Source organism: Rhopilema esculentum, chromosome 19, assembly GCF_057945365.1.
Source record: "Rhopilema esculentum isolate cy_ngs chromosome 19, ASM5794536v1, whole genome shotgun sequence".
Classification (NCBI taxonomy): Eukaryota; Metazoa; Cnidaria; class Scyphozoa; order Rhizostomeae; family Rhizostomatidae; genus Rhopilema; species Rhopilema esculentum.
In genome coordinates, this window is record NC_142833.1 from 3,009,074 (window position 1) to 3,032,808 (window position 23,735).

The 23,735-nt window shown below is 37.3% G+C and overlaps 2 protein-coding genes and 1 long non-coding RNA gene across 7 annotated transcripts in view; 1 reads left to right on the forward strand and 2 right to left on the reverse strand.

Annotated features, from left to right (window-relative positions):
• Positions 1–3,418, reverse strand: part of LOC135688217 (uncharacterized) — a 75,673-nt gene extending 72,255 nt beyond the window's left edge. For 2 of the 5 annotated variants that reach the window (XR_016144917.1, XR_016144918.1), the window contains exon 1: positions 2,484–3,418. This is a non-coding gene — a long non-coding RNA (uncharacterized LOC135688217). Of the gene's footprint in view, positions 1–701; positions 1,058–2,483 lie in introns of those variants that run through there. The other 3 variants (XR_016144919.1, XR_016144920.1, XR_016144921.1) reach the window with 3 other exon arrangements.
• A 2,933-nt stretch (positions 3,419–6,351) lies between these two features.
• Positions 6,352–18,551, forward strand: LOC135688392 (uncharacterized). Its single transcript, XM_065205230.2, has 13 exons — positions 6,352–6,917; positions 8,765–8,839; positions 9,387–9,436; positions 10,650–10,703; positions 11,666–11,816; positions 12,290–12,372; positions 13,080–13,163; positions 14,149–14,203; positions 14,588–14,673; positions 15,171–16,544; positions 16,652–16,744; positions 17,676–17,865; positions 18,412–18,551. Exons 1-12 carry the CDS (start codon positions 6,743–6,745, stop codon positions 17,856–17,858), a joined length of 2,463 nt encoding a protein of 820 aa, XP_065061302.2. The 5' UTR covers positions 6,352–6,742; the 3' UTR covers positions 17,859–17,865; positions 18,412–18,551.
• A 1,926-nt stretch (positions 18,552–20,477) lies between these two features.
• On the reverse strand, positions 20,478–23,381 carry LOC135688394 (high affinity cationic amino acid transporter 1). The gene is made up of 2 exons (XM_065205232.2): positions 21,328–23,381; positions 20,478–20,615 (listed from the first exon to the last, which is right to left on the reverse strand). The coding sequence occupies exons 1-2, from the start codon at positions 22,928–22,930 to the stop codon at positions 20,491–20,493; spliced, it is 1,728 nt and encodes a 575-aa protein (XP_065061304.2). The 5' UTR covers positions 22,931–23,381; the 3' UTR covers positions 20,478–20,490.
• Positions 23,382–23,735: the final 354 nt, after the last annotated feature.

Sequence of the window (23,735 nt, forward strand, 5' to 3'; positions counted from 1 at the left end):
TTTGGTGCACACTCAAATGTGCGCACTTATCACAAACGCACTCTTGCACTCCCGGGTAATAGCTTATGCTCTCCCGAGATCTTGTCTAAAACTGCCATGAAATCCAGATAGGTCTGTTGCCAAACACTGCAATTATCAAATTCTCTACACAACAAATATTCCCTTAATCCAGCACAGACCCTTTGCAATCTTTTAAGAATTTATGGATGCCATTATTATCTTAACTTTTATAAAAGCATGTGGTTGTCAAATGGGTATGTAAAATGCCCTGCGTCTCTTACTGGGCATGACAAAAAATTTTGTGAATCTAAGATTTCAAAAACTCACTAAAACTTTCATACATTTTCATGAAAAAAAACTCTAGATCCTACATTCAAATTGATAAATGCTATTCGAAAGAAAATGTTTGAGTTTGATTTACACAATATAATCATGTCATACTGGAACTGCACAAAAATTTTTATCATAGATAAAATATTGCGCGGACGTAGCTACATTTATCTACATGATCAAAAATCCAAGTTAGGTCCTCCTCAACCAAGTTTAAACCAATGTAAACCTGCATTGCTGAATGAGCTACCATAAATAATTGAAAATCATATGCATGTGGTGGTGCTTCGAAATCCAATGAGAATCTGCCTTGGTTGGTCTTTCATAAACGCTGACAATATTAACTATAGAGGGTGGAAGTTTGAACTTACTGGTAGGCTCCATAATCAAATATGCAACGGAATTAGTCTTTTCGGAGAAGTCTACGAGACTTGGTTTGCTGCAGCATCACCCTTTTGCATTTGCCGAAGACTTGCACCCATTTGCACTTGCACCAAACACTGGCTAACTAACGCCTCGTGTACCCTTGTGTCGAAACCCCGCTCTGGTTAGAGCTCCCGCCATTTTTTTCAATGTGAGGCCAGTCGAATCGCAGTTACATTTACCAGAAGTTTTGACGGAATGGTTATGAGCCCCCGGACATATAAGGTGCGCTTAAAACTCCGACTATCCGGGACATTCACAACAACAAATCTCTTCGTGACAAAATTTAGCACAATTTTTTTGGGAGTTGTTTTTCCATTTAATTCTAAATGAGACAAAAAATTGTCAAGATAAAACTTTTGCTTTTCAGGATTTTGAGAACTAGTATAGAAAAACTATTCCTATCACACAAAAGAGTTCAGTTGTTTATGAATTTAGGAGCTAGTGTAATACTTGCAGCGTTGGACGCACGTCCCAAAGATGAGGGGGATAGGGTAAATCAATATGTTCCTCCAACATGAGAAACAAAACTACCTCTGAAAGAGAACAGCCCTTTGGATATTGTAGTTCTAGAAACAACATTGTGATTTTTCAAGCGGACAATACCTTTTAGACAATCCAGTTTGTACCAAAATATGTAATGACGACATGTTTCAGACAATTGGCAGTGCTGAGTTGTCTTTTCATCTACCATTTTTGCAAACAATCTACAGTGGCATCACAACATAACTCTGAAGGGAACCAGAAAATGGTTTCTTGCACGCGAGTTCGTTAAACCGGGAGGAAAACTGTTTAGGTCTTTTCGCAGTACACGCCTTAAAAGCCTTTTTGTGGACCTGTTTAGGCTATCCCAACTTCTGGGCACATTTTGTTCAAAACAAACAAGCTGAGCTCATATATGTTTAATGACAGTTACGATTTCCTCCGAGATAAAGTGATAAATGAGCACAGGGAATAAATAAGAAAAATGTTAGATGAAATATATATAAAAAGTTCGTTATATTAAGAGTAGTTATATTCGTAATAGCGATAGTTCCTTAAATCCAGGTTTCGTTATATCGAGAGAATTTGTAAAGAGGACGAACTATTTAGGATTAAATCCAAGGGACCAAATATTTCGATCGTTATACTTGGAAATTTGTTATATTCGGGGTTCGTTCTCCACGGTCCTGGATTCCACTGTACTATACAAATGAAAAAACCGCTATTGTATAGACGCAAGAAGTTCGTTTTTTCTCTTGGACTTTATTGATAATTTTCCTATAAGCACCCGGTACTGATTTGACAACTAACCCGGACATATGCTTGCGTTTTTCTGATTGGCCTATTTCCACCCACAACTGGATATATATTTTCCATCTTGTTCTTTTGAACCCTTTTGCTGAAAAGCTATGAAACTGTAGTGTGTTTCGTTGCTGCAAGAGACAGCAAAAATCAGTGCATTTATTTTCAAAATATTCATGAGACCTTAAAGGAATTTATTCTTTGGTGTCGTGGCACCAAATGTGGCTACAGTTCAAACGCACCCCGCGTCCCATCAGCAGGTAACACAAAAAACCAACGCAATATGATAGAACACAGAATGGGGTTGCTTCAAAAAAGATAAGTACAAATAAACAGTAATTAGGCGAAAAAAAATATTTCACATGCAATAGGTTAGACCAAACAACCGACACTCAATATCTTAAAAGAATGAAAGCTAATATGATTAAGAACAAGATATCACTCACAATCCATTTGCTTCCAAAACCATACATTGCATATGCAAAGCATAACATTTCTTGTCCACCACGTTTTAATTAATGGAAGCGAAATTATTTTGCTTTCGAGGAACGCCCTCCACGTCTTTCAACTTCTAACTTTGCGTGGCTCTACTTCAATGATATGCCAATGCAACGCCCAAAGAACGTGTGCACAGCATAAACTGTTACGAAGACTGGGTTCAAGAACGCTCCATATTCGGTTAAAGGCAACAAGCAAAACAACAAAAGGCTGGCGTTAGTTCGCGCGTGCATTAATCGAAAGGAAACAAATAATGTCTTGCGAATAATAATAAACAAATTGAAGGTTGTTGTCCCTTGACAACCATTCCCACGTTACAGTTTGATATCTGAACCACTGTTATTGCACATGAAAAATTTGCCTCGTTGGCGAAACTTTTACTTCTCGTTCACTACCTAGTAGGGGCTTGCGAAACTTGACCAAAACAAGGCAGCCATAAATTAAAAGTAGGAAGAAATATAAGGGAAATTTACTTATTAGTTTGCTTCATGGTGGTTTTAAAAATGAAATTTAACCAGAGTTTATTCATGAGGAGCTTTTGAGCTTTAACTAATTCGCTTGAGATTGTTATCATTTCCTATTTGTTATGGTCTCTTGTGTCACTCTTCCTCGCGTCTTGTGTATGCTCTACCAGTTTATGCTGAGTCTTTCGTCCTCCTGAGGATTTGATTTAAAGACAAGGGTAAGATGTGTGTTTCATGGCGTTTTCATTCCCTTGGTTAATCTAGGAGTATATAAGGTTTTGATATAGCGTGGGTCTCACCTTGCTTGGTGAAGCCTTTAAAAGTAGGCTGTTTATTTTCCCAGCCCTCCCTTCCTCATTCTGTTTCTTTTTCTTTGCTTCCTTACGCCCCCCATAACTTTATCATTTATACTGTTTAGCGATTTTTGATGCTATTAGGTAGGACTGGTGCATCGGCTATAAGTGGAGAAAAGAGGCGTTTTCTATCCAGTCCATTCCAATTATCAGTCGGATTTCGGGTTTTCTGTGTAACTTCCCTTAGTAACCCCTTCCTGTTAGAAATTTATGGCAAATTGAGCGATTTGCGCCGATGCTCTAACGGTCCAACTCACTTTCGATGATGTGGGAACGTAGCCTCATGACTAACCTTCTGATGTCTATTACGGAGCTTTGTGCCTTTTATTTCGTATTGGTATACTATTCCCGAGTTAGAAAATTCAATAGCAGAAAATGCAGTTTTCAGTTTGTAGAAAATTTGTGGTGAAACTATCTAGTGAAATTTTCCTCAACCGATGGATACAAACAGGGCCGTCAAGAGAGGGGGGGGGGTAGGAGGGGCAAAAGGTCCGGGGCCCGTGCTCTGCTGGAGTCTGTTATAGTTACTTTGTTACTAATTACAAGGTCTATTCACAATGCAAAAAGGTACCATTTTAGCTACTTATACGTCCTTCATTCATGTAAAATGTTTTTGCACATTCTTGTAAAAATCCTTAAAAGACTCTTTCAACGATTGTTTCTAAAAAGGGCGTTTCCCTTGTTCTCCGGGAGACTGAAGAGCGTAGCCACAGGAGATTTTTCTAAGGGGGTCCAGTTTTGTGAACCATCCCTGGGCCCGAGCTGCTACTCGACGGCCCTGGATACAAATTCTGGAATCTGTTGAAGTTATCCTTTGCCATTAGCAACGAAATTTTTAAAAGCATCTCTATCATACACAGGTGCAGAGTATATTGACAACTTTTAAAGGTTTTGAGCTACAATATTAATTTTTAACTGAATAATAACTGCTGAGAAGAAAAAAGGAACAAAATCGTTTAAAGCAGGTCAAATTTAAGCGTTATCTTGCAGATAGATACAGCTTTTATATGTCATCCATAATGTGAGCCACCTCCAGCTCTTACTGCGGCATAGTAGACACTCGCGTATTTCACTCAGTCATGGAAAGCGAAAATGCTACAAGCGCGTTGCTTGCATTTTCTCAGCATATTGCGGTAAAATATCTTGTCACATCCCAGCCTTGAAAATCTTTTCTGAAAAACAGAAGGATTCTACTGAAGGAACGAACGAAAAATTACTAGCATTTAGCATAAAGAAGGACGTATTCATTTTTAACAACTGTTTTAGTTCTCCTTTCCTGATAGTATCCTCTGCTTGTATATGACAGCATCACTATTGCAATTACATTTAGATTTAGCTTTATATTCTAGCAGCCTATTATTTGTATTTTTGCATATTTTAGCTTGCCACTTTAAACCAGTCTCTGAGTGCGGAAATAGATCAACGTTACTGTGCATTGCGATTACATGCTGGACATTTGCGGAATGCAGATACATTCGCTAAATAACAGTAGTTGCTAAACATTGGCACTGTTGTTGCATGACGTAGAAGCATTTCAAGATAGAGGGAACATGAACGCAAAGAGAGGCAGCCCCGTTTCTGAAAAAGTGAGGACAAATACCCCCTGTGTCCCCTGTGTCCCAATGGAAGAAATCCAAAGTTTTCGGAGGCCCTAGGATTATCCGACAGAGGAAGCATACCTGCGAAAATTTTGTGACCACACCCCTTAGATTATCTTGAAATATATTTCAGAATATTTCTAGCAGTTAGTTTCTTGCAATCATTTTAAACATTTTGTTTTTTTTCAAGGCATGCTTTTATTACATTTGATAAATTCCAGTCTTAAAATTTACATAATTACTTTATAAGATCCCTCAGACCTCGGCTTATTCCTTGGAATATTAGCAATAACACGATTTATTGCACTATTCTCTTTATCTATTTCTTTTCCAGTATTATTTCTATTTTTTTAAAAAGCACTTTTTGCATTATGAAGTACGTTTGTGATTAACTGTATATTATTTTTATTGTTAAAGCCGGCTTTAGTTGAGTTTCACGCGTAGGTTGATTCTATTATCTCATTTGACTCTTGATTATAGTTTGTATTCATTTGTCTTTATTCTAAAAACATCCAAATCAGTAGTATCTGGAGTATTTCAAAAGTGAAGTAGTTCTTCACTGCACATTTTTCAATTCATCACTGCACATTTTTGATTCATCACTGAACAAATTGGTCATCACTGCACCTTAAATTAATCCTCGGGGTATTATTTGGGGAAGCCTAATTGACATGCATATGCATTATCTTATATCATTATTGTGTTTGCTCACAAAACATATCCTGTCCTGCGACAACTTTAATGTTGCTGCGAATGCTATTAAGAAACATTTGTTTTTATCCAAAAACCCGCCTTTCGAAAAATTTTTCGGGGGCCCCTTTGGAGTCCCTTAGTGTTGTGTTTAAAGGTGCACACCGTGCGTTACGCCACTGTCAATTTTCTACCCACAATTTCCTACGAATTTTAAAAAAAACCCACTTTCTACCTACGGAAGGCGTTTGGCGGTGTCTATTTTCCAATGCTGTTGCTAGATGTTTGCGATTGGGGCATTGCATGATAAGAAAGACAAATAGACCATCTATTTTCTATTTTTCTATTTGCATCCTATTGTTCTATAGCTGTATTTCAAATCGCTCAGGTGGGGCAAACCAGCGAAAAATTCACGGTAGATGGAGGCTGCTCTTTCATTTTTTGGTCGCAAAACTTCTTAAGAATAGAGAAACAATACTTTAAGAAATAATTTTCGCACTTGCACATAATTTTCACACATTTTCTAATTGTGGTTTCCCTGGCCTAGAGCCTACCTGCACTTTTTGAATAAAACCACCTAAAAATTTCGAAAAAAATACCTACATTCCAAGATTTATACCGTAGGTTTTCCCTACAACCTACAAAACCCTCAAAATCCCTACTGTAGGTAGAAATCCTGACGTGTGGATCTCTTGAACACGTATTCTTAGAGGCTTGGGACGAGCGGTTACGGACTACTGGCCTAAACGTCAACAGTTTCGTTGATGGTCATGTAACCTGTTCTACCGGCCTGAATGTTTGAACCCGCAGCAAGAGAAGCTCATAAAATTTATATTTACTATGCTGAATGAAAAAGCTACATTTGTTTTATTTCCTTGACAAAAATTGGAAAATTACGTTTTACTGCTCCCGAGGTTTATGCGGTTCTTGTGGATTTTTTTTCTTTTTGTGAACGTGGCTTTCAAACAAAATACACGAATGCGTCGTCAGCGGATTTGCTCAAACCCCAAAGAGTCTTGAGACTGGATATTTTTCCTTGAACAAGCAACACCTTCGACAGAAAAGCTAGAACTTATGGTGTCTTACAGGAATTAAGCAGAAAATGATTGGTCGTCGTGGAAAATCTTTCGCTCCTACTGTCTGCATAGTTTGTGCTTTAGTTTTTGCTGGATATCCATATTATTTGTATACGGAACAGTACTCCAAGAATATTGAATGTGAAGGCAGACTTGGAATTTTAAAGAAAAAGCAATCGTCTTTGATCTCACAATTACAAGGTTTGGTCAACCTTCCTTTTGAATTTTGATGAAGTTTCCCTTGAATCAGATATTCTAAATGCTTGTTAAATAAATTCCCAAACCAACCCAGGAATTCTAGGCTATAGAGTGGCTGCTGTGATTTGGAAGAAAATATTGTTGAAGATACAAAAGCCGAAGTTTTCGTGCATTATTTGTCAGCTAAGTAGTAGCAATAAAATGACAAGGAACCGTTCTCTTTTAATTAGTATTGTTCTGTTAGCGTTTTTCTTACCAGCCAACACGCGAGCTAATGCTGGCAGGGGCTCTTAAAATCGACTCTAGCGTAGCTTATTACTTCTAGGTAAGACCAACTTTTTATATAAGACCATGTGTTCCCAGCCCCTTTTTCCAGAAGTGTAGTGAAGGGCAAGGTGGCATTTGCCCCCCCCCTCCCCCTGGCCAATGCTCAGAAAGTTGGTATCTGAGGAGAGTACAAATCTGAAATAAAATTATTACCTCAGGGAGGGGGGGGGGGGGGTGATAGGATGATATTTCAGACACAGGTAAAAACTTTGAATGATTGAAAGAAAATGACCCCAAGAAATATTCTGAAGTGTATTTTAGGCTAATCTACAGGGCGTGGTTGCAAAAATTTTCTGCTAGCTCCACATAGTTTGAGCCTTATCTTACCCTTTTAAGAAGGTTTTTTCAATTTCCACTCGATCTACATAAGAGTTTATATAGAAAAGTCCTTTACATTTATTTTACATCCCCAATAAATAGATATTAAAATGCTTAAATCTTCTCAAGGATTTTGCAGATTTATAGACCTTAGGGAATAGACCTACTCTGAAGCTCTTGAATACTGTTTATTATTATTCTTTATTAGCCTACAACTTTGAATAGTTGGTTTGATGTACATAGAGCTTCCTCTCCTGACACAATTCAGAATATAATCATGAGAGGAATGGTGAAGGTAACAGCCAATTATAGGATGGTAAGGGGTTGTTATTGTGTTTCATTAGCCGACCATTGCCACGTAAAAACAACCATGGCTTTTTCAAAAAAACATCTACAAAATGGGCCATTTTCTAAAATTCTTAAGGGTGCGAGTAACAAAAATTACAGGACCCCTTGTTTCAGACTCCTCTTTGCTCCTCCAATCTTCCAACCCTGGCTATGCCACTGCCTTTTTCATTGGTTTCTCAGTATTGTACTATATTTCACAATGCACTCTATTTTATTGATATTTAACTCACATCTAGAACAATAAGTGTATGATTTGATTTTTTGAATTAATTTTTAAATATAGGAAATATAGAAACTGTATGTTGCATACCAGAATCATAACAAAATGTTAGTTACATAAATTTTCAAATATACATAGCAATCTTTCAAGATGCAAATATGTTTTCTAAGTTTCCTGTTTATAATGCTTAGCAAATGCCTTTGGTACCACAAAATCTGAGAATAGCATGGAAGAGTGGAAACATGTCATACTAAAGTAATATATCTGACACTCCTATAAACACTGCAAAATGTCTAAAGGTAAACAGAATCGTAAGGTAAAACGATATTGATATCAAAAGTGTTATTTGTTTGACCAGTTACAGCTGCTAATCTCTCCACTAGTTTATAAGTCCAAGAGAGAAAATTAAAACTGTTTTTGTTATACAGGTGGGGATCTGTTGTTCGATCAAGGCAGATTCCAAAATGTCTAGATAAAAGGACAACCTTGCTTGCAGACCTGGATTTAAATTTTCTGCTTACTTTACCATTGGCCTTAATCCGAAGTTTATTGTCTAAGATTCCCTATGAACTGCCTGGAGATTGTGATTTTATATTAATTTTAACAACATTGTTGAATCATATTTTTATCATTATAGTTGTTTATGTTCATCGAACAAAACTTGAAGATGCACTTTTTAAGGAAAGAAAATCCCATAGATCAACAAAGCAAGGTAAGTGAGTCCATTTCATGTTTTGATTATGGTTCAGATGCCACTTTGTTAAAGCCTTCATTCTTTTTTATAGACTTGTACATGACGGCTGTGCAAGAACTTATTTATAGCAAAACCACATTTCCTTTACCTTCTACATATGTAAAAGGAAATCTGCTTCACCCCATGTAGTGTTATTGTTTTGCTTTTAATCTTAGCTCTGCAAGAAGAGATGGAACAGTATTTAATATAAAGTCTTTACTTTGCTACCAAAGCATGCACAAGTCTTCCTACACAGCACAAAACAGTTTAGAACAGAACAATTAACTATAGGTATATCATTTATCCTAGAAATGACATATTTTGAAGTATGACCTCAAACCCTGACCTGCCTTCCCCCACTGAAGGCACTTTTTGCAATCTTCGTACCTTGGCTATCATAAAATCAGACATTTTTTGAAATAGTTAACACATGCAGTGTCCATGTACTGATAACATGACTAATCTTGTCTTTATTCAAAATTTTGAAATTTTTGGATTTCAATTTTTGGAAAACTTTTATTTCAAGATTTGATTGGAAAAATGAGAGAATGCAATATGAATCTGACAAGGGCCAAGGTATTTTTTCTTTAGACTTTTTAGTCAGATTTTTGCCTGTCTTTACTATTTGTTACTTACAATTTCTTGGCTTATAAGCTGTTACCAAACTGACTAGTGATCCCTTCTGTGTTTTGCTGTCTAAAAAGTCAATTTATTTTTGTTTGTTAAAATACATCTCAGGCCTTTTCATTTGATGAGAGCGATGACTTGTGATCGCATCAGCACTCATGCCAACCCAACCATGCGAGCATTTGATTGCTCACGTAAAACAGTAAATTGTGGGGAATAAATGTCTCATCAATAAACACAATGCTAGTCATCTTTTGTGACCCAAGCAAGTGACATGAATACAAAGCCGGTATATCAAAACACAGGATATATAAGTAAGCTGACTAATCCACATCTCAACGAAAAAATGCATTTGAAAATCCATTCCACAACAAATGTTTGTTCGCGGGAAACATGACCAGATAAACAAATATTTTGCGCGGAATCTACACCTGATTCTTAACAACATTTTGCGCTCATCTGGCAATAGCGTCTATGACATAAATGATATAGATAAAGTTTATAAACGAAGCACATTTGTATTGGGTATTTATTCTTTCTTGGAGTGCATTAAAGGTCATCATAACAGTTTGTTTTCATTTGATGTTACCTCAAAAAAAGGGTACCTTATAAGATCATTGCAAGAGAAATCATGTGAGGGATTGGTCACTCGCAAAGGTTATTTTTTATGAAAAGGCCTGACATGTAAGCAAAAATGAATGTAAGCAAAAACTGTGCACAATTTTTAAAGTACTTTTTTACATATTTATTGTGATATTGTAGAAAGTTGTATTTAATGCCTTGAATTCAGGAGATTTTAAGAAATTCATGCTTCAAGCAAGATATTTGCAACATTTTTAGTCAACTTGTTTTCTCAACATATACCTCGTGCAGCTGTTAGTGGCATCACCTAAGGAACCGACATCGTAACTTTTTGCAGATCAATATTTTTTCATCTTTGAAATGTCTTTGCTGTAGGTTGAAAGAATTATTATTATAATCAACTGTGAAAGTTTACAAAGTATAAATGCTTCTGAGTGATATAAAAACTGGCTGTTATGATTCACTTTTTATCCGCCAAAATTTAATTCCAGAAAATCTTACTAAGTTTGATGTGGCCTTTGTCATTGGTTATGTTTTGCCAGCAATTGCTCATGTATAAAGTTATTTTGTTCTTCCATAGCATGAATCAATGAATAGGTTTAATGCATTAGATACTGAACACAAGATGCTGCAGGTAAATCCAGACCTTTTTCTACTACTTAGACATTTTTTTGCAATAGGAAAATGTGATATTCCAAGATGTATCTTTTTTCTTCTACCAAAGCAGCCAAAATAGCTAAACAAATAATACGAGAAGACTGCTAATACCATTAAAGACTGTTACAAAGTGTTGGGAATTATTGCACAATTATGAATATATTTTACAAAATTTTGGTCACATTTATGGAACAGAATATAATGAATAACTATATGAAGCTGTATATAATTAATGAAATGACTTAGATGTATACCAGGGTTAAATATACAAGCAAGGTCAAATAAGGATGCAGTTAAGAAGCGGTATCTTCAAAAATGATTTTCTAGAAATACTTTAAAGACCTGGCAGTTAGAGGGATTGAATTAGAAAGAGCCACATTATCAAACCCTGTTTAAAATTTGATTCATACAAGTGTGCTTTCAAAGAAAATTTTATTTCATCTATTTTGTCGTTTTATTTGTTGAATAAAATTTGGTAATTGGATGAAGCATACCCTAAAATTGGACGCGTTTTTGCTTCTAAATCCTGCTAAGAAGCAATGCAGCGGCTGCCCCTGCTATATTATTAACGGAACAATTTGATTTCAGTTTTCTTGTTGAAAGTAAATATTTGTTATTTTTCTACTTGCTGCAGTCTATTTCTAACCAATAAATTGTTATTGTCACTATACAGATCATTCTTTCTCACCAGGAACTTACTAGTTTATATAACATCTCTTGATTTTACTTTTTATCAATATTGATATTTTACTATATTTTGCAATGTGTTTGCATGTGCAGAACATTCTTTCCCACATGAAAATTTCAACATCTGCTGATTCTAACTCTTTTTATTGGTGTAAGTCAATGTTGCACAAAGCAGAACTGGAGTTAGTAACACAACTCCTTTTGCATATACAAGCAATATGAAAATAACAATACTTTTTGCTTGATTTTAAGGCTAAGCATGAAGAAATAAATACAGACTACTCTAATTTGCAACAACAGTACGTAAGACTATCAGAGGATCATCAGAAAATTGTCAATGGGCAAAAGGAAGACTACGAACGACTGAAAGATACAAAGGAAAAAGAATCAAGATCCTTGCAAGGTGGACTTTGTTTGAGTTTGATTATGAGCTTCATTTTTGTTAATTGTAATAACAATTTCTTTACTCAGACAGCAAAGTAATAACACTTGGGTTTTTCCTTTTAACTACGATTAAACATAACTGATTGCTTCCTTACTTCTGCTTAGCATGTAAACCATTTTATGGAATCATAATGTAAAAAGTATCTAATATTGTTATTACCTTTTCTTTGATTTGTTTGCTTGAGGTGGACAAACTTTGTCCAAAAAAGATCATTTAAAGAGAGGTTGGAAGAATACTTAGGGCACCATTCTTTGAGAACAGTTGGAACTAAAGATATTGTCCATCGGAACAAAGGGTTTTCATTGTTTTTTGGGAGCTCGAGCCCATCGTAAACGTGAACCTCATGTTGTGTTTTCTTCAGCTGCTTTTGCTAGATTTGAAGCATGAAAATTCACATATGTCTTACTAAAATCACTTCTACACCTTCCCAGAACGTGTGCAGACACTATATGACGAAAAAGAAGAACAGAAAACCGAGGCAGCCAAATATGTTGGATATTACAGGTCCGAAAGGGTATGTCATCTTGATATATGCTCAAAATTGTGCCTTTTCAAACCGTTGAGTTATATAAAGAACATTTTCAACCTAGAAGCTCAAAGCATCTTTTAAGGGGTTGAAATTTCCCTTTTCAGATGTTGCCTAGGAGCCCTCAAAAATCGAAAATCATTTCTCTTCTACTTTGAAGGTCCTGGAACTGTTCGTTTTCAATGGAAATCCACTTCTATTATAGTAATTGTTTCACTATATTGCAAATCGGCATAAATGGTAGTTACTGGCGAATTGCCCGGGAAAGGATGCTCCCAGAATGGACTAACAGGGGGTGTGGTGACAAATCAGTTGCTACGGTATGGCTGAGGGGGGGGGGGGGGTGAAAATTTCTATATAAGCATGTATTCTTGCAAATGGAACAATTTTGATTATTTTGCTACCATTTTAGGGTTATTGTACAACAAATTACCTTTTGATGGTAATTTTTAGAATTCTAGCCTTGACCCTTGTTGAATCCGAATGCCCCCTGTCAGGCCTTAATAGGAATGTCTCCCGGTTGAACTTCTTTGTACTTGGGGTATAAAGCCTCGTTCATAAATTTTGCCAGATCAAACATAATATTTTCTCACAATATGCTTAAAGACTTTATTTGTACCTGGCCTTATAAAACTAGCCCGGTCTGTGTAGAAAAACAGCCTTGTTTGTAATCATCATACGTTTAAAATTTTTAGAATGAAAGGGTAAGAGTGACAAATGAAAACCAGCGAATTAAAGACGATCTGACGAAGATGGAAGAAGAAAATAGCGCATTAGAGGTGAGGAAATGACATTCCTTGCCATTGTTGCTATTTTAGTATTTTCGCATGTTTGCCTTATATTTCAGCATTTGTAGTGATGGTTATGTACCTAACTGCAAGGAGTTTCCCGAACTCTCTACGTGAGCCCAACTTTCTAACAGTAGTATCGTCCGTGTCACGACTATATAGCTTCCAGTAACTGTTCACCTGTCTCTAATAAGATTATTTATTAGCCAGCTTTTTGTTATTTGTGTTTAACCATCTTTAGTTGAAGATAAAAAGGCCGTGCTATTTTCTATTAAATGCAATCTCAAGTAAATGGAAGTCCAAAATTGATTATGTCGATGTATAGTTTAGCTTCTGGAGTTATCATACTTTTTACATAGCAATGTACTATAAGGTTGCATTTTAGCAATCTCAAAGAATACCTCTGGTCCCAGTCTCGAAATTCTATCACTTCAAAAGAATATAAGAATAATACCTTCCTAGTGTTGTCTGAAAAGATTTGTTTTTTCGCATATGAGATCGTCACAATAGAGCCAAAAACTTAGAAAATCTATGCTGATTCGACTGACATGAAATCGTTGGTAGTTGCAATCTAAGCAAGTAAAATACCTATTATTCTTGGCCGTGTAATGGAAAATTTTTCTAAGATTTCCTAGAAGGAAATAAAATTTCCAATGCTTTAGGGGAATTATAGTATCATGTCCCCAGCCTGTCAGATACATTGCTGTAAAACTGATTATGTATGTCATATTTCGAAAGTTTACTAACGAAATTAGATAAAGTACTTTGTAAGAAACCCCTTGGACATTATTTACATTTTTATTTTTTTTGGGCGGGGGCATTTCTCGATGGCGCTTTTTTTGCACTTCAACATTATTTACAGGGCGCTTATTCGAAGGTGGGTTGTAAAGAACGTGGACGTTTACTCGAAGTAAAATGGTATATGTATAGGCATTAGTGATAAATCTTGTGCTTTAAACTTTGCTTATCCTTGCAGAGTCAACGTGAAAAGCTGAAAGCACAGGTTAATGATGCCGAGAAGAAAATCAAAGGTAAGTAAAACAAATTTTTGAGGAAATGTGCCAATTAAAAAAAAATATTTTGCTGTCAAATCATTATATTTGCTATAAGATTTGAAAAGTTTTGGAAATCAACTCCAGCTTGGTAAACCTAATTCCTGATTTTTATGTTGCTTACAAATAACAAATCTAATGAACGAAATCCAGATTGGCAAGTCAGGTTAATTTGTGTTGGATATTTGCAATCATTTAATAAAATCCTCTATTGTTGGTATAAAAAATCCGGTATTATAAATATATCTTTTTGGTAATATTAAACATACAATGCTTGATCCCTAGTGAAAAATTTTTAGGTTTATGTCCTAAGATGTTTCAAGTATTATCTTTATGCTCATTGATATATTCTTATTAACACAGCTTTGAAGGAGAACGTTCTGCAATTAGAAAAAAAGGTAAAGGAGCGGCCTATTGGTGAAAGCGATAAGGAAGATCCTGTTGTTCAGGTATGTGTCTTTGATATTTTTTATGAAAGGATGTTTGTTCCAAGAAAGAATAATTCTACCTCAAATAGAATTAAATTTACCATTGGTACTTTTGTGATTAATTTTATCAAGATTTCTTAGAACTACTTTCTTTTGAACGTTTGGAAAAGTGCCCCTTTTTATGATCCACAGCGCCCCTTCTTCCTCATCCCTATACTTTGACAACTAAATTTTGACGTTCCTGTAAATGATTTGTCGTGCAATTTTAAATTGGTCTTGAGGCCTACTTTGCTTGTCAACCGTTTGTTCAAATGACAACTTCTATTACTCTAATCAGACTATGACATTTGTTATTTTGCTGCTTTGCTACGGTTAAAGCCTTCCTTTGCCCTCTGTAGATGGTTGTGTTAAAGATTTTTTCATTTTATCAGAATTAATTGCTCAGTGATGTTATAAGTTTTGTGTAATAACCTTTCTGTTAGATGGCTATGTGTTACAAGCTTTGCGTCATTTTTCAGACAAATATGGAGCTGCAGCCAACCAAAGCCACGGTTACTGAAAAGCAAGCTGTTTTAGAAAACAAGAAACGATCTAATGATGGCAAAGATGCAAATAATGGCGAAGAAGTTAGCCAGGCCATAACAACTTCAAAGATGATAACTGCCAGAATGAAAACAACCAGTAAATCGGTCAAAAGAGATGTGAAGTCAAAGATATTGGGGAAAAATATAATGACAGTTAAAGGGTTGGATTTGAAGCCGAGTGACAAAGTGCAAAGAATTTTGATTGGAAAAAATGCGGAAAACAAAAGTTTGAAGAAGGAAGATTCGATCATGGACGAATACGAGGTTAGCGAAACCCCCAAACCGGTTGGAAGTGAGACTGAGCGAGGATTTAAGTTCAAGCCTCTTCCATTCGAAAAGGATTCGGAAAAGGAAACGGATTTCCAAAAATTAGTGAAGAAGGGAGTGGTTACAAATGAAATGGCAACGGCCGAAGTAGAAAAACTTGCTTCAGATAAGGAGGGAGTTTCAATTAAGGACTCGGTGCAAGAAATGCCCAATAATTTAGATGCAAATCTGGAGCAACATTTAAAAGAAGAAAAGAATGCGATAGATAAACGTAATTTGCTTGAAAAAGAACGTGTTTCACAGTATTCTAAGTCAATATCATCGAAAAAAGGATTGGATTTGAGTAAGGAATTGGACATAGGTAAAAAAGTTGATGGGAAAGATGCTGACAATGAAGTAGAGAGAGAGACAAAAGACAATGTATTGAAATCGAGTTTAGAGTCAAATATGAATGATCGTAAGGGCGTGGATATGAATGATGCGGATAAGGCTGCTGACCTAAGTGAAAATGAAAAGAAGGAAGTCAGTCAAGGTGATTCGTTTTTAAGAAAGCAACAACAACTCATGCACGGGCCGTTGGAGAAGCGATCGAAATCTAAAATGGCAGGAGAAAATGAGCAAGTTGCAGCAAATGAAGATTCAAAGTTGGTAGGAGAAGGGAATGAGGAAAAACATGAAACAGCAACAAAGAGTGTGGATCATCAAGAAACTAAAGTTGTTGATCGATCGAACGAGGATGCCAAAATGGCTGAAACAAATGCTGGAAAAGGTTATCCTCACGGAAGAAATCAGCTTAAACCCCCTGGAAAGAGCACGAATGAAATGGAGGACAAGAATGGAGAGCCAGAGTTTGTAAACAGAAAGAAGAGAAAGCAGCTTAAGCCCCTTAGAAAGAGCACGAATAAAATAGAGGATCAAAATGGAGAACCAGAGTTTGAAAACAGAAAGAAGAGAGAGCAGCATAGGCCCCCTGTCAAAGAGGTGATTGATGGCGAGGAGACAGAAGGAAAGGGGGAAGATCAAAAGAAACACGACGTTCAGGTGAGCTTTAAAACGTTTTAGGCTTCTGTTGGTGCCAATTGCTAGTAATTTAAGCTTAAAAATAGCAGTCGCATGTGTATTAATCCACTATTACTCTTTATTTGCAGAGTGAAAAGGCTGGAACCGAGTCTAAGGTAGATGGAGCTGATCAAGAGAGTCATCCAAAAATGCACGTTCCCATCGGAAAACCAAAACCAGCGGTAGGCACTTTTGAATGTAAATTTCAATTACCAGCGGGTATACATATCATAGATTTGCGCTTGTGTTTTCTTGCAATACCGCAGGCTCTTCCTTCACAACTATTTTCAAGCTTCACTTTCATCGGCTAGAATAGCAATCTTGATTGTTCCAAAGGCTGGTTCACATCTGTGCGGTTGGTACAGCCTGTATGTATCTACTGAATATTCAAAACCCTCTAATTTAATCATCGGGCCTAAGATGAAGCTGGATGTAAATGCTCGCTGTTTCCTTGCAAATCCATCATCGTCTCTAACATTACTTCTTAAAAGAAGAACAGGAGTATCTGAAATTCAAATGCTATATTCACGTGAACCATTTCTAAAAGTTGCCGAGTACAGGTCATCATAATATTCACATTTATCGATCACCGGGTCCAATGTCATATTGGCGAGGCTTGGTTACTATCACGGGGTATAATTTTTCAATGGTGCTATGATGATCGCATGGGATGAGCAAATCTGAGTTACCTGGAACAGTTTATTCCAGAAATCCAGTTCAAGCACATCCTAGATCAGATAAATGTATGACAAGGCAACATGTCAATGGTTTTTTGCTTTGATATTTCGTTATATTATAGGGCACGAAAAATATTTTCCTTCTTGCGACCAGACAAAAGTCATGCATAAATTTCCTGCGAGAATAGGAGCTACATTTGTGAGAATTTATCAATATATCAAGATATAAAAGATTTTCTGCCAGACTCGCTATAATTATTTTATAACAAAATTTGCCAAAGTACAACTGTCGATATTAGAGTTTTAAATGTAAAACGCCTTTCCAAGTTAGGGCTCCTGGGCCCTTGGGCTCTTGGGCGATTATCAACTGAATTGTCAACCGAAGAATTATATGTCGAAGAATTATCAACTGAGACGATTTTCAATCATAATTTAGGTCAAAAGTTCGGAAGATGAGGCTGAACACGGTAATGACTTTGAAACAGAGCCTGGAGATCAGGACCTTGACCATGGAAAATCAAATGAAGAAAACAATGCCGAAAATATAGACTCAGATGACGAGAGTAGGACGGAGGAGAAAGATTTTATGAACAAGAAAGAACAGATGGTGGATAATTGAATTGCTGGTAAATGCTTTTACTTGTGCACTTGTTAAGCAAATATCGCCGTTACTGGTTTCTTTAGTTTGATAAAGCATACAGTTTGATGTGACTTCAGTTTCTTGCTTTGTTTGTGCAACGTCCGCCATCTTTGACCCGCGACTAAATAGAGCAAAATCGATATCATCTGATTAGTATGTTCTGGTGTCTTATCATTGCATATTTAGGATTTAACAGAACTATACCAATCATGTGCTCGCGTTTTTTCTGATTGCCCTATTTCGATGTAGAATTGGGTATATCTTTTCCATCTTGTTCTTTCTAATCCCTATTTTGAGGTTTTAAACTCTGAGGAGTGCGAGAGGGAAAAGCTTTCACTGTGCTGTAAAATGTTTGTTTTTTCGGAGTCTATAGAAGGAAAAGAGATAAGCAAGAGAAAGAAGACACGTGATCATGCCATGCTTTAACCCTAGTCTCCCCCTCAGTTTGCGCATCGCTTTCTACTGTTGTACGTTGTGTAAATAATATGATTCTTATTATTACTAAACAATGTTCTCTTATTCTTCCCTCCAGGACAGTAAGCGAATTTGAAATCTCTAATACTTCAGGATCAATTCATCGGAGTTATATAAGCTCTGTTGAGAAGGACAAAATGGGAAGGAAAGCAAAGAAATCTTGTTTAAAATCATCATCCGATTATGCATAAGTTGTCATTTAATGTATAGGGTCAAGTGCTCACTGGTCGCCAGGGGCAAGATACTAACCTGATCCCAGGTGAAATGATGAAATGATGCCACTATGAAGTGTCTTCTGGAAGTGGATATTTGCAATTGTATTTAGCACAGTTAGATTGGCTGGTATTTTTGTCTCGGTTTTTGATGTAGCTTTTTTAGATAATGAGAATAAGTAGCCCATTGAAATGAAAGTAAATGTTTCAAAGTGATCTTTAGAGCCATACCCTAATGTTTTCATTAATCTAAGGAAGACATATTTGTTTTCCTCAACGTTTTGTGTTGGGTGAACGTAAGGGGAACTTTTTGGACGAGAGTCACTCTTTTTCTAGTATGGGTTTGACTACTATAATTTTCTTACCATTGACTTGAAAAAGAGCTGTTTTACTACTTTTGATTCCTTGACATTGTGACGAAAATAAACGATGTACGCAAATAATTGTCTGTAGAAGCAAATCACATTTGGTTTTCTGTGTTCATTTGGTGACAGGGATGTAATGCTGGGAGATCAGAGGGCACAGGCCCAAGGGTCTTTTCATAGCACTGCACCCCTGGCTTGAAATGCTATTTTAGTGTGTTAGTTAGCCATATATGCTTGTAGGTTGAGCAAAGGAGAAGATAAGTCAATAAATAATTCTATAATAAGGGTGTAATATTATTCTTGTCAAGAAAACTTAAGAGAATTCAACTAAACAGTGACAAAATATCAATCTGTTAAATCTTTGTGTTTTAGCTTAGATTGTCTTCACAACTTAGCACTTAAATTTGAAATACAGAATTAAATTAAATTCTGAAAGTTATTTATTCATGATTTTAGCAATCCACTGATGGGAAATTATTTTTATTTCGTTATTCAATATGTTAAGAAACAAAATCATATGAATCTTGAAATGCGAATGTTTTAATGTCAAAAGCCTAGAGTGCCTGGTCGGTTGTGTTGGTAAGAATACAAATTTGAGATTTAGGTCTGTGTATCACCACGTTAATTCTACTTAAAATGACACCGGAACACCATACCTTGAAGCATGGTCTAGCAAAGTGGGGATCCTCATCGATACCATTTGATTAATTAAGTGAATCAGGCCGCCAATGATTGGTGATTTTACCCATATCGCTTGATAAATAACATCAAACCCGCTTGTTGGGTGTGGTCACATTTTTATGCCAAACCCCAAGGAAACCTCTTTTGATTTGTTCACCATCCTGTAATTGTGATGCCTGCCCCCCAATACCCCAACCTCGTAATACCCCCAACCCCCGACCCCTTTCTCCTCCTGTATTTGAATACTTACTTTTTCTAGAATTAACAACAAGACGAGTACTTTTAGTCGATGGTATTTGTTAATGAGTATCTCAAATTGAAATCAAATTCATTACATTGCATCATATTTTCACACGTATTACAGATATATGTTGTAATCTTCTTTGCATTCCATAATCTAAATTTGAGAAGTTTTCACAATTTTTGGACTCCAAAACACAAATGTGTTCAGGTTGATATTATAGAGCTAAATGTATTTTTGCTAGTTTGTAAACGCATTGAAACAGACGAAATACTGGATTGATGCAACAAGCATATACAGGCATTTTGGCAGGAAAATGAACATGGTTGTCTATACTTTGTTTGTTTAAATGTCCATTGATAACATTGTTTCTCTCAGCTATCATTTATTTCTATCCGCTATGTTCTTCTCTCGGTTTTTTTGATTGTGTCATCGTGCATTGTGTTGATATCCAAAAGAGTCTAGCTTCATTTCGTATTGCAAACTTTGTGCAGCAGCGTGCCAAGTTTGATCCGTCCTAAGTGCTGTTGTTGCTGTCACTAATTCTTCTTTCTTGTGAAGGTGTATTCTGTTACTGTATTTTCCTGTATTGCGCTCATATGGCTGCCTGTTATTGTTTCCACACGCTATCCTGTCGATTAGCGGTCTTCCAGGCTGAATGAATTACTGAGTTTTCCCCGCCTTTCGAGGTCCTTTTGTCTTAAAATGTTTCGCGGGTTCTCAGCGCTGTTGTGTAGCCCATAGCAAAGGTAAATCGTCATCCCTACAATGCAAGAGTAGCAAGTACTTTATGTAAAGGCTCGCAAGCAAGTAGCAATGTCAGTCCTTGAGACAATTATTATTGATTAACCGATGGCTAAAGCCTCTTTTTTAACTTGTTAATGCCTTTAGAAGTGGTGCACCGCTACACAAAAGAACAAAATATGTGCAGAAAATAATGACGCGGGAAACGCTTGAGGGTTTTGCCAAATAAATAACGAAAACCATCCAAAAATAGATAATATTTACCGTCAAAATGCTGTCAGAAATGCCGGCACAAACCATTAAATTTAACTTGAAATTTTTATGAAGAAGACAACAGAAACAAATTTGTAACAAAATCGTTGTTTGTTTTTAACATTAATCAGCTATTCCAATTTTCGCCCTAATAAAGTTACTCTTTGGTCGCAGACAGGGGTGTAGTGCTAGGGGGCTCAGGGGGGCTGATTTCTACTTTTGCTATTGTTTTTAGCAACATTTTGTGCAAGAACCCCCTTGCTATTTCGATAGCACTACACCTTTGGCCTCAGATAATCTAGAGAGAAGATTGAGGGGAATTTTCCATAAGTTTCATGGACCTGTAGAACAACAAAAATCTAAATGTTTTTGGCTTTTATCATATGCTTGAAGGCAAGTTTCTGTTTTCTGGAACGTCCAATTTTCTTTACTTCCCTTGTTTCATACTTTAGTGGAGAGCAAAAACCTAGTCGACTTACCTACGAACATCCAAACACCGAATCGAACCCACGTGATGACTGAGAGCTCCATCATCAAATAGATGTTGACGAACATGCACAGCAGTGGGATAAATGGGACAAGCGGGACCTTGAATGGCAGGGGAGTATTGTTTTGTGGTTGGAGTACAATCACTGTTATCGCACTTACAAGGACAGCCATCAATGCAAACGCTAAGACAATAAACCAGAATTCACCCTTCATCATAAACTTCATTCCAAATACAAACAGGCTGCTTATCCCAAACATGTCCAGAAACAAGATACAGACACACAGGGAAACAAGGTGACCAGATCTTTCAGTTGGCTCGCGTGCGATGGCTCCTGTTACGTTTACCGGTGATGCGCTCTTATCGCTCGTGCTGAGGTCCCCTGGTTGATAACGCAAAAGAAGTACACTTGTTGCCACTATCGTGTACGCCTGAAGCGTGCCTATTGACATCATTTCGACGAGTGATGATAATTCGAATACCATTGCCAGTATCCCTGCAAGGGCACCAGCGAAGAACGTAGAGAAGAGCGGTGTCTCCGTCCGCTTGTTAACCCATCCAAAGGACGGGAATATGAGACCGTCTGTTGCCATCGCATACAGGAGTCTTGGTAATGGGAACAATGCGCCGGTTAAACTGGCAGTTAGACCACAGAGAGCCCCAACAGAAATTATGTACTTAGCCCACCAAACCCCGCTTTGCTCGAACGCACGTGGTAAAGCGGCATCAGGGTCTAGCTGGTTGTAAGGCACCATTAATGTGACAACTGCCGCAACCCCTGAATAGCCGACATAACAGATTGCCAATGAGAGTACAATCGAGAGGGGTATTGCTTTGCTTGGGTTTTTGGCCTCTTCACCAGTCGATGCTATGACGTCAAAGCCAACAAACGCGAAAAATGCCGTGGCTGAACCAGACAGGACTCCAGTGACTCCGAAGGGAAGGAAATTCCTATTCCAGTTCTCAAACTTGGCATGGAATGCACCTAAAACAACGATAAATACCATCACCCCCATGTTTATGAAGGTAATCGTACCCTGAAATCGCGTTGATTTACGCACACCAATTGCTAGAACCCCGGCGATGATAATCGCCAATGAGAGTGCAAAGATGTCCAGGTAGTGGCTGAGACCTGGTGTGTGCAGTCGCCCAAACGCGGAGGTAAGTCCCCTGCTAACCGCGCCTCCTACAAGTGAGTTGAAGTACGCGCTCCATGCCCTTGCCACCGCTGCAGCCCCTATCATGTACTCTAGAAACAAGTTCCAGCCGATTATAAATGCGCAGAGCTCCCCAACAGTGACATAACTGTATATATATGCTGATCCAGCTTTCGGAACCCTCGCCCCAAACTCCGCGTAACATAGTCCAGATAATACAGATGCTATTCCAGCGATGAGAAACGAAAATATAACGCCAGGCCCAGCGATCTGTCTTGCTACGTCCCCGGTAACGACATAAACACCTGCTCCTAATGTACTGCCGACACCGAGGAACGTCAAGTCGAATGTCGTAAGCACTCTAGCAAGTTTTGTCTCTTGGACAGACTTTTTGTCAAATGGTTTCGTTCGGGAGAATCCTTGGAGTGTGCCACCCATGTTTTTTCCTATTTGAATGTTACTTGCAACACGTGGTACGATTCGCGAAGCCTCTCACTTCACTTCACAATTAAACTATCTCAATGTATCCTTTGACGGTTGCTGGCGAAGCAATAACCAGTTAGCCGATAATGTTTATCATCATTTGCTGGCTTTGCACATTAGCTGGACTTGAGATGACTGGCAAATAAAGTTATTCCGTTGAAGTTTTCGTTTCTTTGCACATGTCTGTAAACTGCCAAAATTGAATATAAAATGTTCACGTCTAACGGTTCAAATCTAAAAGTTCGCGACCAATATTAGATAACCACTGTACCACCGTCTCCCAGTAGAATCGTTATTTTTGGAGACAAGAATAAAAATACAGTGCAAAGAGGAATCAGCGTTGCGAGTTTGCTGACTACAAAGGAATAGCTGATCTTGTGACTTACCCGTAAACAAAACTAATGCGGCGTTCAGGTTGCTGGTGCTTCCTTTCCTTCTTTGTCTGTAATTGATCTTTGCTGCGCGATCAAACTGCTCTACGGGCTCGTTCAGGCACGTAAATAATAGGGGGGCGTGGGGGGCGTAACGCCCCCCAAAGTTTGGAAAATCCAGTTACAGTTGGAAAACGTAACGGTTGACTTGGAATTTTTTTCTTAAGACCAAACTTGTGAATTTTATATTTTAAGAAGTTTTTTTATTTTAAATATAAAAATTCTAAACATTAAAATTCACAGGCTGAAGCTGACCCATCCAATCGTTTTCTATTGTGAATCCCGTCTCCACTGGATCCAAATTGCACACTTGCCCCGTTTTCTTTTTC